The sequence below is a fragment of the Gadus macrocephalus genome, chromosome 17, assembly GCF_031168955.1.
Source record: "Gadus macrocephalus chromosome 17, ASM3116895v1".
In the NCBI taxonomy this organism is placed as follows: Eukaryota; Metazoa; Chordata; class Actinopteri; order Gadiformes; family Gadidae; genus Gadus; species Gadus macrocephalus.
The window spans coordinates 5,023,409-5,038,928 of record NC_082398.1 but is presented as its reverse complement, the minus strand read 5'-3'; the positions used below and the strand labels follow the sequence as shown (position 1 = coordinate 5,038,928).

Sequence of the window (15,520 nt, the reverse complement as noted above, 5' to 3'; positions counted from 1 at the left end):
AATGCAGAGGAGGTTCAATAGAGATTACAGTACAGCCATGGTTACATATTTGAACAAATCAGTTAACCACGCAAATACATGGTACATGACATAATATAAGTACTCATGTCAATTTCAGCTTTAATGTTATTACAAATCGCTTTATATGCACCAATATGTTTACAATAAACACTTAAAAAGATAGGCCCGGATACGATAGTGTGTTACATTGGAACGCATCTAAACCTCACATGATAATAAAGCATAATTTCTGCTGGCAAGTACAACGAAATGGGAGTACCATAATTATTCAGATAAATAAGCGTCAAAACAAAGATTTATATACAAGAAGGAACAGATAGGACAATTAAAGTTAGTAAAAAATAAAACAATCTTAGAAGTAGAAGAAACATGATGAAATGGCATATATTTATAATGTAAACCATGTCACATGGCCCGAGGTTGGGAACATTCATTAATATCATAGCATCAACGAGCATCGAAACAATAGTGGAATAACAGAGGTACAGTTATCCCTGGTAAATTACAGGTTTGTGTATGACCTACACAATACAAAATCCCTCGCCACTTCATCTTAACCAATCAGATACAGTCATCCCAGTTCCTCTGGAGTCCACAAGAGACCGTTCAATCCAGTCCCGTTCATTTCTCCATTGTCATGATTGTCGTGATTAAAAAAAAAATATGTGTTTAGTTATTTTGCGCCTTTATGGAGAGGAGAGAGGGTGAAGAGAGACGGGGTGGTGAGCTGAAGAGGAGACGCTATGGCCTGTACCACATTGACCCCGGGTCGGACTCGAACCCGCACGGGTCGGGTATCGAGCAAGGCCCGTCGCCTTCACCCTCTGTGCATCAGCGCCGCTGTTTAAAGGTGTGTCTGTTTATAGTTCCTCCGTCGGCGCGTCACTGCCGCTCGATGCCGTTAAACAACATGGCCGCCGCGGCCCCCCCTGTATTCGTTCCCGCCCCGCTAGGCCTTGACGGAGCACACGTAGCGGTGGCCCCGCCCCGTGCGGCAGTCCCTGATCTGCCACTTGGCCCGACGCCAGACCAGCACGCACCGGCGGCTGGTCTTGGTCTTGGGGCGCGGGGGGGTCCGCCTCCAGTTGGTGTAGCTCAGGGGCTCTCCGGTGGTCCACTCCCAGCGCCCGCGGCTCTCCCGGTCGTTCAGACCTAGGGGGGAGACGGGGGAGGGGGAGGGGGTGAGAGAGGAGGGAGGGGGAGGGAGAGAGAGAGGAGGGGGGGGGGGAGGTGTGAGAGAGGAGAGGGAGGGGGAGGGAGGGAGACGGGAGGGGGAGGGAGGAGGGGGTGAGAGAAGGCAGGGGGAGGGAGAGAGAGAGGAGGGGGGGGGAGAGGAGGGGGAGGGAGATGGAGGAGAGACAATTCAAATCACTTAAGCAAAAAGTACTCGCACAACACTTATTGCACAGACCCATTGAACTCAAGCCGATACATTAGATGTTACAATCTTTTCTCAATAAACAAACAAAAGCGATGATTGTCACCTATCCAGAAGGGCTTCCTCCCACTGAAGTCCCACAGCCAGTCCATCTGGGCCTTAGACGGGACGCTGGCCAGATCGCCTCGGTATCTGGAACCACGCAGAAATGGAGACGCAAACTTTATAAATTAATTTACAGGCAAAGCATTCATGTTAATCAAATGAATTAGTTCCTACACGCCCTTTATTTAATCACCCTCACCATTCTTGAGTAAATTAACAACCTCAACATTAAAAACACCAAACCCAAAGATTCAACTCAACATTTTAAAGGGGACATATTATACCCCCAGGTGTGAGTGTGATTAGTCCTTACAAGCCGTTTCGAAAATCTGCCCCATATGACATCATTAGTGGGCGTGTCCACCTAGATCTGTGCTGGATAGATCAGTCTACCAGCCAACCAAGTGGACTGAAGTAAACGTTGCTCATCTATCCAGCACAGATCTAGATGGACACACCCACTAATGATGTCATATGTGGCAGATTTTCTAAACGACTTGTAAGGCTAATCACACTCACACCTGGTGGTGTGCCCATATGTCCCCTTTAAAAGTGACCCCGTGTCTGATTGGTCCCCTGAGGCTGAAACACACACACACACACACACACACACACACACACACACACACACACACACACACACACACACACACACACACACACACACACACACACACACACACACACACACACACACACACACACACACACAGTCTCCTGACCTCTCCTTGCAGGCTCTGTTCGCCTCGCTCCACGTGGCCTTGTGGTCGCGGCCGAGGATGTAGCAGGCCCCGGTCTGGAAGGCCCAGCCGCGGGGGCAGGCCTGGCCGGCCACCATCTGGGTCCGGCCCAAGAAGGAAAGGGAAACAGGCAGACACGGTGTCCTGTGAGATTGGCAGTACTCAACACAACAGTCTTGAGACTCGCCAGGGAGTCGCCGTTGTGGAGCTTGTGTTTTGTTCTGGAATGCTGAGGTTTTCAAAATGATTTATTATAAGTATTAGGGCTATTTATTAGGGCTATTTAGAATACACTTATAATTAGCGTCGTTGCGGTAGCCTTATGTTGTATCAGAGACGGTCGCTGAGGGTTCATTTTAAACCACTCGGTCACTGTTTGTTTGGCCCACTCTGTTTCCCCTGCGTTGTGTTTTGATTGAGTCTCATGGTTCTCATGTGTTCGTCTCACTGCTAGATCTGAACGCGTGAGAACCAACCAGACTCAATCAAAACACAATGCAGCCAAAACAAAAAAGGGGCTGGGTCTAAGTAGCTGACTGCATCTTAAATAATCTCACTAAATTAATATTTCCTTTACGAACAATGTAACATGCGCTGCAGTGTTTCACATGAACCATAGTGTTTCACATGAGCGACAGTGTTTCACGAGAGCAGAAGGAGGTGAGGGCTGTGGAGAGTCCCCATGCCTTGTCCGTGGGGGCCCAGGGTTTCCACGCCACCCCGTCACAGCTGAGCAGCTGACTGGTGCTGTGGTTGAAGTGGAGCACGCCCCTGAGCTCTGGGACACACGCTCGGGCCACCGGCCGGACCCCGGGCACCTGAGGACAAGAATGGAGCAGTTGGTTTGTGACAAACGTATTTTAATTAGAAAAATGATCATATTGTAATTTGGGTTAGGGTTGAAAATAAATACATTTTAAACCTGTGAAAGTGTTTTAATATTTTTGTTTTACTAATTCAAAAACAATTTGGAGGATGAAAGACAGCTTTTAAAACACCTGGAAACACCCGGTCATTGTATGTGTGAACCGGTACATAAAGAACAGAAAATAAAACTCCTCACCTGAGCGTCCAACAATTCCGGCGTTGTTTTGGCGCTTGAGACTTTCCTGTGCGGCGATAGCTTAGCCGTGTTTAGCACCGCGGACGCTACCTCGCGCTGTCGCTGCTTCATCTGCTGCTGTGGCGGCGGCGGTTGCTGCTGCGGTTGCTGCTGCCTGCTAACCACGCGGACGCTAGCCTTCCTCCCCTTCCTGGACGGGGACGCCTCATCCTCCACCTGGACGCTCATGACGCCGTGGTACTGCAGACAGACGGGACGGGACATTACCACATTAGGGAGCTCACACCTCTAGCTAATGTTAGCGTAGCATGATCGCAAACAGCTAGCCACCAGAAGGAAAGAGCTCACCGTGTACACCACGTCAGTGCCGTTGTGGAAGACAGACGACGGTTTGACCTGAAAAAGAAAAACATGGTTAAAATTCTAATTTAATTTAAAAAGGATTAAAGTAATCTGTTAAACTGTGCCTATCTGAACATCTTGGCAAAGGACTACAGTAGACAATTTGCTTGCTGGCTGCTGGCACATATCCAGAGATGTAGATGAATGTGCACTGTCCTTCAAATAAATAAATGAAATGAAATAATTAAAAGTGCAAGATAGGCAGTTCATCAGTAATATATAGAATCCTGTAACAGTAAAGTAGTAAATGTCATTGGTAGTGTTTTCAACAAACTAAACAGGGTTAGGAATTTACACTCGTATTTCCCGACACTGCATTGAACCGCAGCGACTGCCATAAATGATACCGTTTCCTTAACCGAATGAGCTCCCAAAAAGCCCCTAATTCCACGAAACCTATTCCTTCTCCTCTCTCCATGAAAACCCTGATCATACGAATCCCTTTGTGAGCCGAGGCCGAAGCGGGACCATCGTCCTTCATCAGTTTGAAGCCCCCCTACCGTCCTGGGGTTGCCCCTGGCCCTGAGGGTCTTCCTGGGGGGCTCGGGCTCAGAGCTGGGGAGGCCGTCCCCGCGGGGCAGGACGATCCGGGGGCCGCTGCCCAGCGGGAGCTGCTCCACGTGGATGGAGCCGTGCTCCCGGTAGCCCCCCGTCTCCACCTCCTCTCCCCCCAGGAGGGGGGTCCCGTCTGGGCCCTGCTCTCCCCTGCATCCTCCTGGGGGGGGGGGGGGGGGGGGGTCATTCAACACAGAGTTCGAGTTCAAGTTGTTTGTTTCACTGAAAGACACACACACACACACACACACACACACACACACACACACACACACACACACACACACACACACACACACACACACACACACACACACACACACACACACACACACACACACACACCTCCCTCGCCCACCCAGGCCCCCCCCCACCTCACCCCGGCCAGCGTCTCTGAGGGTCACCACGGCGGAGGTGAGCCCCCCCAGCACGGCTCCCTCGGGGGTCTCCAGGGTGACCCTGAAGGTCTCCTCGGCCTCCTCAAGGTCGTCTGCTAACAGCACACCGGTCCAGCTCCTCTTCTGCACTCCTGGGGACGGAGGGGATGAGAGAGTACAGCCTCATACCGCTGAGGTCGTTGTTCCCGACCTCAACGGTCGGACTTGGACCGTTGAGGTCGGGAACAACGACCTCAACGGTCACTGGTTTGATTTAGGGAACTCAAACCCCGGACCAAAGGCGTTAATGGTCTAACGTATCGGGGATTTATCACGTATTTCTTCCCAGATTTGTCTTTCAATGTCCGTAATGTTTTGTCTTCCATGGAGGACCACGTCAGCCATACTGTGAGTCTTCACTTTTCGAGCTCCTTACTACCCCCATCGTCACTCTATATCTTATGGTTAGAATTATGTATCTTCTTTCGTCTTTTAATAATTTGTTTAAGGAGGGTGTGTGCAACACTGCCATACCCACAAACCTCCCTCAGGATTTTTATAGCCTCTCCACCGGAACACTGAACAAAAGTTGACAAGGATTTTTATGATTTGGATCATATTCATGTATTGATGTCTTTTAGGACCGAATTAGCAAATAGTATTCCTATTTTTGTTAACCTAAAGGTGCATTAGAAAAAAAAGTACCTGGATCAAACTGAATGAGGGAGGATGCACTCGGGAGGAAGTCTTTGTCAGCTTTCGCAGTGATCTCTTTCACCTAGAGTCAGAAACAAGACAAAGATGGTGGACATTGTTATTTGAGGTCTACGTTCAAAACCCCAGAAGCCAGATGTGGTTGGTGTGGGATGGAAAATCCTCTGCTTTATAAATATAACAAGCAAATTGCAACACTAAAATATGTGTAAAATAGAAAAGCATGGGAAATGTACTTTTCCTTAAGCATTCATTTCTTCATTTGTTGGTTAGCACAGACCTTGACAGTGACGTACGAGGACTCTGCGAGGTTCCCCTTGCGCGTGACCTCCAGGGAGACGGTGCCTTGGTCCTCACACACCGAGTACTGGGACCGGGACAGCTCCACGCTGGACCACTGCAGCTCCAGCCTGGGGAACACACAGGAAGGGGCACACAGGTTTGTCCCAAGGGGGGCCTGACAAAGTCGGCTGTTTTTTGTTGGAAATGTTGAAACGTTGATATCATTGGTCTGATTTGGAGAACTGGTATCCCGGACAGATTTTGGTCAAACTATTTGGGAATTTTTCCCACATATTTGTTCCAAAATGTCCATAATGTTTTCAATTTAGGGATTCTTGCCAACGTAAAACACTGTAGTTTCCCTTTTGTTCTAAGAGTGTTACATCAATTAACTTGCCTTTCATCACAAACTCCCTTGTGTTAAACCATAGTGACCAAAAAAACAATAACATAAAATCCCGTCAGCACGCCGACTCACGTGTGGGCGGCGCCGACGTTGCCCAGAGGGTCGGACACCTTGAACTCCAGGCTGTCGGACAGAGACCCCACGGCGGGGTTGATCACGTACACGACGGACCTGCGGTTCAGGTCCGTCTGGGAGAAGCAGTGCTCCACGAAATCACCTGGAGGCGAGGCGCAAGATCAATTACGATTATCAATTAGAATTCATGGATACAAGTAAATGGACCGCATGTGTATAGCGCTTTTATCCAAAGCGCTTTACAATATTGCCTGACATTCACCCGTTGACACAACGACGGCGGGGTCAGCCACGCAGGGCGACAGCCAGCTCGTCGGGAGCCGTTGGGGGAATCGAACTAGCAACCTTGAGGTTGAATATTGCACCAGGCAGCGGCCTCCCCCCTCACCCCGGGTGGCGTTCTCCAGGTAGCCAAAGTAGAGCGGGCGGACCACGCAGAAGCGGATCTCCTCGTCCCGGGACTGGCCGTCCTGCGCCCGCAGCTCCCTGGACGACAGGAAGATCCCGGAGCGGCCGTCGGCCAGCGCCTCCGCCTTCCACAGGGGCAGCAGCGTCACCACCTCGGGGGCCGTGCTGTCCAGGGGCAGGACCTGAGGGGAACCAACAGGACCTCAAAGGGGTGACAGTAGACCACCGGCTTGTAATGTCACCCCTTTAAGGTGTTTGGGGGACGCTTTTATCCAACGTGACGAGTGAGTCTGAGAATGCCTTTAGTCAAAGTTCAAATGTTGTGCAACCAGGTTTAAGTACAACAACTGGACAGAGTGCTGATGGGCCATAGGCATCAGAAGAAGGGGTAAGAATGTATAATCTTTTTTTATTAAACTTTGCAAAACGCGTCACTGCCTCAACAAAACTACTTTGTTCGCTCAAAAATATGTTTTTTTATACGTGTAGGGGACCGACATGGACATTTGAAGCTGCGTCATTCTCACATAAAAAATCCATTGCTAGAGCTACGAAAGGACCTGTGTCTATTCTCTAGTCCTCTGAGAAAGGACCCTGGTCTCCAACAAAACCTTCAAAAACCTCAAAAAGAGAAGCGACATCAGGAGTCAGGACAACCTCGTAACGATGACCACCTCCTCCCTCCACCTCCTCCCTCCACCTCCTCCCTCCACCTCCTCCCTCCACCTCCACCTCCTCCCTCCACCTCCTGACCACACAGCTGATCAGCCACGACGGGGTGCCCAAATTTCTGCCTGAACCCCACCTGAACGGTGAACCCCACCTGAACGGTGAACCCTACCTGAACAACGAACCCCACCTGAACAACGAACGCCACGGGCTCCGTCTGCAGCCGCCCCTCCACCAGGAAGCCCCGCCCCGAGGTGTCGGCGGCGGTGAAGGTGAAGCGGTCGATCAGGGCCGGGCCCCCGTCGTGGCCGTACGTCAGCCCCAGCTCCTCCAGCTGCCTCTGGGTGAAGTTGGCCCCGGGCCCCAGCGGGGCGGCGCCAGTGGCCAGCGTCAGCCGGCCGTACTGCGGCGCCTCGTGGACCACGAACACCAGGCCCTCGGGGGGGGTGTCCGGGTCGGACAGGGCGAGGGCCCCGGGCCCCAGCAGGATGGAGGACCCCTGGGGCACGGTGAGACCCTCGTTCCGGAGCAGCGAGGGCAGCACGCGGTCCGTCAGCTCCACCCCCAGGGAGAAGGTGCCGTTGCGGGTCGTTTTGCCGTTGCTGATGACGAATCTGTGGGCGGGGCGTACACACAGGGAGGGGGGGGCGATGTGGTCACTGGGCATAGCTATGTTTTAATAGTTAGAATGTTATAATGTTAAAGTACTTAAAGTAGCTGTAGTGCAACACAGTGCAACAAGATTCTCTGTGATTGATGAATTTGATTATTACATTAATCCCAACAGAATACTGATTAGTCAATCAGGATTAAAGTTAGTTGTTTTTATCTGTATAATATTACTTTTTTCCCGAAACACAATATTATCACTCATTCTTTTAAGGCCAGATTTGAGGGGTCACTCCCTCAAATGTTGTAACTAAATTGACATATTGAGGGCAGCAACGATGCAATTTTAGACTTGGGATGTGATATACATGGATACCTAGGGGATGTGTAGTGTAGTTACTATTGAATGTAACGCAGTAATACATAAGCACTTTAAATGTCTGCAGTCCACGCACGTTATTCACGACAGCTGCTATAGACGATGCTAGACGTGGCTTTCTCTATCGAACGCGCTTGAAAACATTTCCACACGTTCCGTGCAGTACCACAGACGGTCACCAGGGGGGCGACATCACTGCTTCCAGCCTCAGTCCTCTTACTGAAAGGCGTCGGTGGGCTCGCTGGCGCGGTTGTCGTGCACGTAGGCCACCAGGTTGGCCACCACGTCCATCTGGCTGAAGGTGGCGATGGCGACGCCGGCGTGGCGGATGTACTCCAGGTGGCCGTGCAGCGGCGGGGCCGTGACGATGTACTGCAGCTCCTCGGGCCGGTCAGTACCGTCGGTGGCCAGCAGGACGTCCGTGTTGAGGACCAGACGGTCGCCACGGCTCACCGTCGCCGGGCGCACCGACACCACGATGTTCCCTGGGAGGAGAGGGAGGGAGCGGGTTAAAGGGGACGCCTGATTGGATAGTTAACTGTTGGGGAAAATTAAATGAGCTAAGAATATTAGAGACAAATAAGGCGGAATAACCACCATATGAATCAAACCACAGGAAGGGCTGGTTCAACGACACACTGTGACACATTATTATTATTATCAACAACAAGATTGGAAATTCGTTCTAAACCTTACGGTTTGGAAGAAATTCGGCTTTCATAATTATTGGAAATCCCTTATAATCTTCCAACACTTTGTCCCATTTGTGCATATTGACTAAAATAAGAATCATAAAACGGATACTAACTATGTGAAAAGTAGCGAATTTCGTCTGGTAAAAAGCGCCACGTGAAAGGATTTCAACCGTCTACCTTAAACCCTTTGGTCCCGAGGACCTGAACAGAGGCGTCCTGCTCCCTCACCTTTCTCCATCTCCTTGATGGAGATGTGGTAGTGCTGGCTGGGGGACTGGTTCTCTCCGTCCGTCAGGCTGAACACGAAGAAGTCCTGCGCCGCGGCGCCGCGGGGGCCCGTGTGGAGGTAGCGCAGCAGGTTCATGTCCACCGCGTCCTGGCTGCAGTTCTGCCCGGCTCGGAGGGTCACCCAGGCCACGCCCACCTGCCCAGACAAACAGACCCCGGGGATCAGGAGGACAGTACTGGGCTTCAGATGATCTGGTTAATCACATTAAAGGTGACGATATTACACCACCATCAATTTCCCCCCGGATCAAAAAAAGTAATCTATATAAATGTTGTTTCTATGACTTAGTTACTCGGGTTCGTCCATTAATGGACCAAATTGTAAAATCATTAAGGACACATTTTAAAAGAGAACCTATGAGAAGAAGGTCTATTTATGTATTTTGAATGCTCTATGGATGTGAATGAAAAGATGGTTAACACTCAAAATATGATCATAGAATAATCACTGAAGCTAATAAGAATGTTTTCATGTATTATTGATAATATATATTCATTTCAATTATAATAACTCAGCATTGAAGGGGTGAAATTGTTGTAAACTAATTACACGGGGAAACCACTAGACTCAGGCTACGCTCATGCTAATGCTAATGCTAATGCTAATGCTAATGCTAATGCTAATGCTAATGCTAATGCTAATGCTAACCTTGAGCTGGAGCTGCCCCTGAGCAGGGACACTCTGGAACACGTAGAGGACCTCCCCAGGCGGGGTGTCCATGTCCTGGGAGAAGAGCGTCATGCTGGAGATGAGGTGGGCCTCCCCTGGTGTGACCTCCAGGCCGTTGTTCCTGGGGGTCACAACGACGGTTAGACCCCTAAAAGTATGGATCGCACAACTTGTGGTACAAAAGTAAAGTTGCACTCAACGTCTTTTTATGTGTTTCTGTGCATGTGTTTATGACAATTATTGTGGGATCGTATAATAAAGTTGCATCATATCTTTATGCAAGAATACAATGAAACAAGAAAAACTAAAATGTGCAACCAAAGCTTCAAATATTTAAAGAACCCCGAGCTATTATTCCCCATTTTAGCTCAGATATTGTTTTGAAATAAATAAATGAAAATCATACAAGATAAAGCAATAAATATTGAGGTCCGTTTGATTTAACGTACATGATCTCAGGATCAGGGGCACTCCGATAAGATGCGAGACAAAACAAAATAACTCAAAGCTCAACGATAAAACATCCTCAAAGGTCTCAGGGGGAAGGAGGCGGGGTGCTGACCGGATGACCCTGGGCTCCTCGTCGTTGACCGCCGTCACCCTGACCGCCACCCGTCTCTGGAGCGTGTGCACGCCGTCCGTCACCCGCACCGTGAAGCTGTCCTCCACGTTCTCAGAGCCGTCGTGCACGTACATCAGGGTCATGCCTGGACGATGGGAGAACAAATCAATGGGTGCTATTACTCACATTCAGGGAAGGGGGGGGGGGGGGGGTCACCTGGGACATTGTAATGGGTAAGAGTTGGATGCTTTCATTCTACACGTGGTCTATATTTTTTTAATCAGAGTCAAGGTGATTGACAGCCCTGAAATCCCAAAGTTAAGATAGAAAATCGTAAAGTTATTAACAAATCGATGCAGGGGACCAATGCGATTGAGGTTCATTTCAAAAGGTTTCAATTCATTCTACACCTTAAATACGTGCTTTTTGTGTAAATGTTAAACATACATACATTTACATATTTTTTCTTTCAATATATAGGGTCAAATTAACAGACAACTGAAATACCCTCATATCAATATCGTATCTTTGTAAAGCCTTTCATGATTAATAAATTATAAAATAATTGTACGTGTTTTAGTTTTACTCTACGAATTAAAAACAAAGTACAATTGAATTACCCTCTTTGCGTTGCGTGATGGTAAAGTCCTCTATGAGCGTGCTAGCCTCCGTCTTCCTGTTAGCCGCCGCCGCTACGTGCTCGCTCATGATGCTACCGTGGCGCGGGGGCGTGGCCACACTGAAGCGCAGCTCGCTCTGGGGAACGTCCAAGTCCTGCGCGTCCAGGACGGAGAAGTCCAGCACCTTCATGTCTCCCTCCCTCACCTGGAGGTGGGGGGTGAGAGGGCGACAGCATGTTGGTATATGGCAAAGAAACGCCAGAAACAAAGTTTTGGTGTGGAGTGAGTTACAAAAGACCTGTCCTTTAAGTGAATAATGGGTCTCCAGACTCCTCGGGTACTGACATTTAATTAAACAAGGTTGAATTTAACCTTTTATGACTGTTTTAATTTAACTAGGTTAATCACATTGGGATTTTCCATTGTTATTTTCAATCATAGCTGTGATCAACTATTGACTTGTATGCCGAAGTGACAAGCTTGCAACGTGGCCCATATAAGCTTTCATGGAATATATATAAAACTTTTCCCAGTGATGCCACAGTGCAGAAAAACATTTGCAGACGCTTTTATCCAAAGTGACTCACAGTAACTCAAGACACGTCATGAGTAAGCAGGTACAGGGTAAAGGCTTAGTTATGGTTCCACGTTGACGCCCTTTCGGTGGACGTTGTGAGGGTCCACAAGGACGTAAAGGGTCCATAAACCCCCTTGCGTTGCATCAACATGGAACCATAACTAAGCCTTGAGGGCATCTCGCTCAGGGAGTTGGACCGCAGAACCACAGGGATCGAACCCGGGACCTTTCTCGCCAGGGGGCGCCCTGGCCACTACCATACTGTTTATTTCCGTGGGTTCTCTCCGCACTCACGGTGATGTTTCTGGCCAGCAGGTCTGGGACCTCGTCGTTGGTGGGGCTGATGATGACGTAGAAGGAGACGGGGGCGGAGCTGCGTTCTCCGTCAGACACGCTCAGGACAAACTGGTCGGCCGTGGGCTCCATGCGCTGGTGTCTGGACTGGACGTAGTTCACGTGCCCGTCCAGGACGTCCTTGTAGGAGAAGGAGGCTGGAGAAGCAGAGAGGGTGGTGTTGATGAAGGTTCATGTTGATGTTAGGATTGATATCGGTTATAGTGTGTGTGTGTGTGTGTGTGTGTGTGTGTGTGTGTGTGTGTGTGTGTGTGTGTGTGTGTGTGTGTGTGTGTGTGTGTGTGTGTGTGTGTGTGTGTGTGTGTGTGTGTGTGTGTGTGTGTGTGTGTGTGTGTGCGCGCGTGTGCGCGCGTGTGTGTGTGTGCACGTTTTGCTTGTATAGCTTTTGGAAGATAACCTTTTTTTCTAATTAATCAACATAAAGGTAGATGTACCACCAATGGCTGGAACAACGGCCATAAGGAGTGAACAGAATCCCGTCTGTGCGTTGCTCGTCCCCCTACCTATGCTGATGCCCATGTTGCTTTTCTCGAAGCCCGGACTGGGCAGGACGTTCTCGACGTAGCCGTACTGGGGGGGCGAGACCAGGCTCACCACCAGCTCCTCCAGCGCCGTGTCCACGTCAGAGGCCTTCAGGTGGGACGCCGTCAGCGGGGCGGCCCCCCCTTCATCCACCACAAATACATCTCCTGGAAAATAAAGAAGAAGGGAGAAATACCAGCAATTAGATTAGCAATCAATTCATCAATCGATTAATCAACCAATCAATCAATGTCATCAATCAATCAACAATTAATCATTATAATCTAAACTTAACTGACCCTTGGAACGACTGAATCAATACATTTCGGGATAAAGTGTACAACACACTTACATATAATAATGTTATATAATACACACATATATACAATACATGCATATCAATTCTTATTATTAAATTGGCCAAATTTGTATCATGACGATGTCTCTTTCTGAACTTTCATATTATATTCAAAATAACAGACATGTATACGCGGGCAGCTTTCAGACCGACATTGCTACTATGGAGGAACCCCAATCCCAATCCCCCATCACACGTCCTCTCACCGACACATCCTCTCACCGACACATCCCCCATCACACGTCCTCTCACCGACACATCCTCTCACCGACACATCCCCCATCACACGTCCTCTCACCGACACATCCCCCATCCTCTCACCGACACATCCCCCATCCTCTCACCGACACATCCCCCATCACACGTCCTCTCACCGACACATCCTCTCACCGACACATCCCCCATCCTCTCACCGACACATCCCCCATCACACGTCCTCTCACCGACACATCCTCTCACCGACACATCCCCCATCCTCTCACCGACACATCCCCCATCACGCGTCCTCTCACCGACACGTCCTCTCACCGACACATCCCCCATCACACGTCCTTTCACCGACACATCCCCCATCCTCTCACCGACACATCCCCCATCACACGTCCTCTCACCGACACATCCCCCATCCTCTCACCGACACATCCCCCATCACACGTCCTCTCACCGACACATCCTCTCACCGACACATCCCCCATCCTCTCACCGACACATCCCCCATCACGCGTCCTCTCACCGACACGTCCTCTCACCGACACATCCCCCATCCTCTCACCGACACATCCCCCATCACACGTCCTTTCACCGACACATCCCCCATCCTCTCACCGACACATCCCCCATCACACGTCCTCTCACCGACACATCCCCCATCCTCTCACCGACACATCCCCCATCACACATCCTCTCACCGACACATCCCCCATCACACGTCCTTTCACCGACACATCCCCCATCCTCTCACCGACACATCCCCCATCACACTTCCTCTCACACACGCAACCCCCATCACACATCCTCTCACACACACATCCCCCATCACACATCCTCTCACACACACATCACACATCCTCTCACACACACATCCCCCATCACACATCCTCTCACACACACATCACACATCCTCTCACACACACATCCCCCATCACACATCCTCTCACACACACATCACACGTCCTCTCACACACGCATCCCCCATCACACGTCCTCTCACCGACACATCCCCCATCACACGTCCTCTCACACACACATCCCCCATCACACGTCCTCTCGCACACACGTCCCCATCACACATCCCTCATCACACGTCCTCTCACACACATCCCCATCACACATCCCTCATCACACGTCCTCACACACATCCCCGTCACACGTCCTATCACACACACATCCCCCCATCGCATGTCCTCTCACACACACATCCCCCATCAAACGTCCTCTCACACACACATCCCCCATCACACATCCCTCATCACACGTCCTCTCACACACACATCCCCATCACACATCCCCCATCACACGTCCTCTCACACACACATCCCCCATCACACGTCCTCTCACACACACATCCCCCATCACACGTCCTCTCACTCAGACACACTGAGCCCAGCGAGGAGGGGGAGGAGCCTCTCTATGGCGTACCTGCGGCGAGGGTCGGCGCCTGGCTGTCCACGGGGAACACGGTGACCTGCAGGTCGTACACGGGCAGGCTGTCGGCCAGACGGCCCCCCGGCCCCCGGCCACCCCCCGGGGGCCCCACCCCGCCGCAGCAGGGCGGGGCCGGCTCCGAGCCCGTTGCGTCGCTGACCACGAAGGTGATGGTGTCGTGGAGCGCCGTCAGTCCGATCTCGAGGCCTGGGGGGGGAAAACGACGACAGGTACAAGACGTGGGACTGGATGATGGACGCAGCCGTGAGGTCATCAGTAGAACTGCCACGGGTTCCATTTAGAACGGACATCGGATATTTGATCATCTATTTTGGCTCCATTTAGGGCTGCACGATGTCGGACAAAAAAACCTTAACGCAATCTAATGTGTCATTCCATTTGATAACCTCATTTAACTTCAATTGGAGTGGATTTAAAATAGAATTAAAACAATTGTTAATCGTGAGTTAACCAATACTATGCTAATAATCGCGATAGCAATTTTTAATCGTTTCTCAATCTATAAAAAATACATCTTAGATCACATAATTGATCATTGTATTCCACACAAGCACGATATATCGTGCAGCTCTACGCTTATAAAAAAACATGAAAACAAAACGAAAAATAACAATTGCCCCTCAGCGAGGAACGTCCGCCTACCGGTGTGTCGGTACGAGACGGCGCCCTCCGCCAGGTCGGCCTGGACGAAGCGGTCCACGACGGCGCCGCCCCGCAGCACCACGCCGTGGTACGGCTGCCGGGCGATCAGCCAGGTCAGCCCGCCGTCCTCGCTGTCGCCGTCGGTGGCGTGCAGGTGCTCGGCCGTGATCACCGCCTCGCGCCCCTCCACGCAGCCCAGCACGGCCCTCAGGCCCGCCGCCACCACCGGCACCTCGTCGTTGACCGGCCGCACCTGGGACGGAGAGACACGTGAGGGGGGGGGCTGAGCCTATAGGTACGCGCTGTAGAGACTGAGCCACCGGGGCGCCCCAAATGTATGGGTGAAACCATGCAAAAAAAAAAAATTGAAGTTATTTTGCCTTC

At 50.6% G+C, this 15,520-nt stretch overlaps 1 protein-coding gene across 2 annotated transcripts in view; it reads right to left on the bottom strand.

The window, feature by feature from the left end:
• Positions 1-91: 91 nt before the first annotated feature.
• frem1a (Fras1 related extracellular matrix 1a) overlaps positions 92-15,520 on the bottom strand; it is a 30,360-nt gene continuing 14,931 nt past the window's right edge. For both annotated transcript variants that reach the window (XM_060076962.1, XM_060076963.1), the window contains exons 16-37: positions 15,137-15,389; positions 14,468-14,680; positions 12,453-12,638; positions 11,890-12,086; positions 11,019-11,223; positions 10,399-10,543; positions 9,816-9,957; positions 9,107-9,302; positions 8,404-8,668; positions 7,386-7,809; positions 6,507-6,708; positions 6,116-6,260; positions 5,636-5,765; positions 5,347-5,419; positions 4,644-4,793; positions 4,210-4,424; positions 3,656-3,703; positions 3,308-3,547; positions 2,931-3,062; positions 2,227-2,342; positions 1,506-1,591; positions 92-1,173 (exon numbers count right to left, since the gene is read on the bottom strand). In XM_060076962.1, the coding sequence (XP_059932945.1) occupies positions 971-1,173; positions 1,506-1,591; positions 2,227-2,342; positions 2,931-3,062; positions 3,308-3,547; positions 3,656-3,703; positions 4,210-4,424; positions 4,644-4,793; positions 5,347-5,419; positions 5,636-5,765; positions 6,116-6,260; positions 6,507-6,708; positions 7,386-7,809; positions 8,404-8,668; positions 9,107-9,302; positions 9,816-9,957; positions 10,399-10,543; positions 11,019-11,223; positions 11,890-12,086; positions 12,453-12,638; positions 14,468-14,680; positions 15,137-15,389 (3,966 nt within the window). In that variant the 3' untranslated portion in view covers positions 92-970. The remainder of the gene's footprint in view (positions 1,174-1,505; positions 1,592-2,226; positions 2,343-2,930; positions 3,063-3,307; positions 3,548-3,655; positions 3,704-4,209; positions 4,425-4,643; positions 4,794-5,346; positions 5,420-5,635; positions 5,766-6,115; positions 6,261-6,506; positions 6,709-7,385; positions 7,810-8,403; positions 8,669-9,106; positions 9,303-9,815; positions 9,958-10,398; positions 10,544-11,018; positions 11,224-11,889; positions 12,087-12,452; positions 12,639-14,467; positions 14,681-15,136; positions 15,390-15,520) is intronic.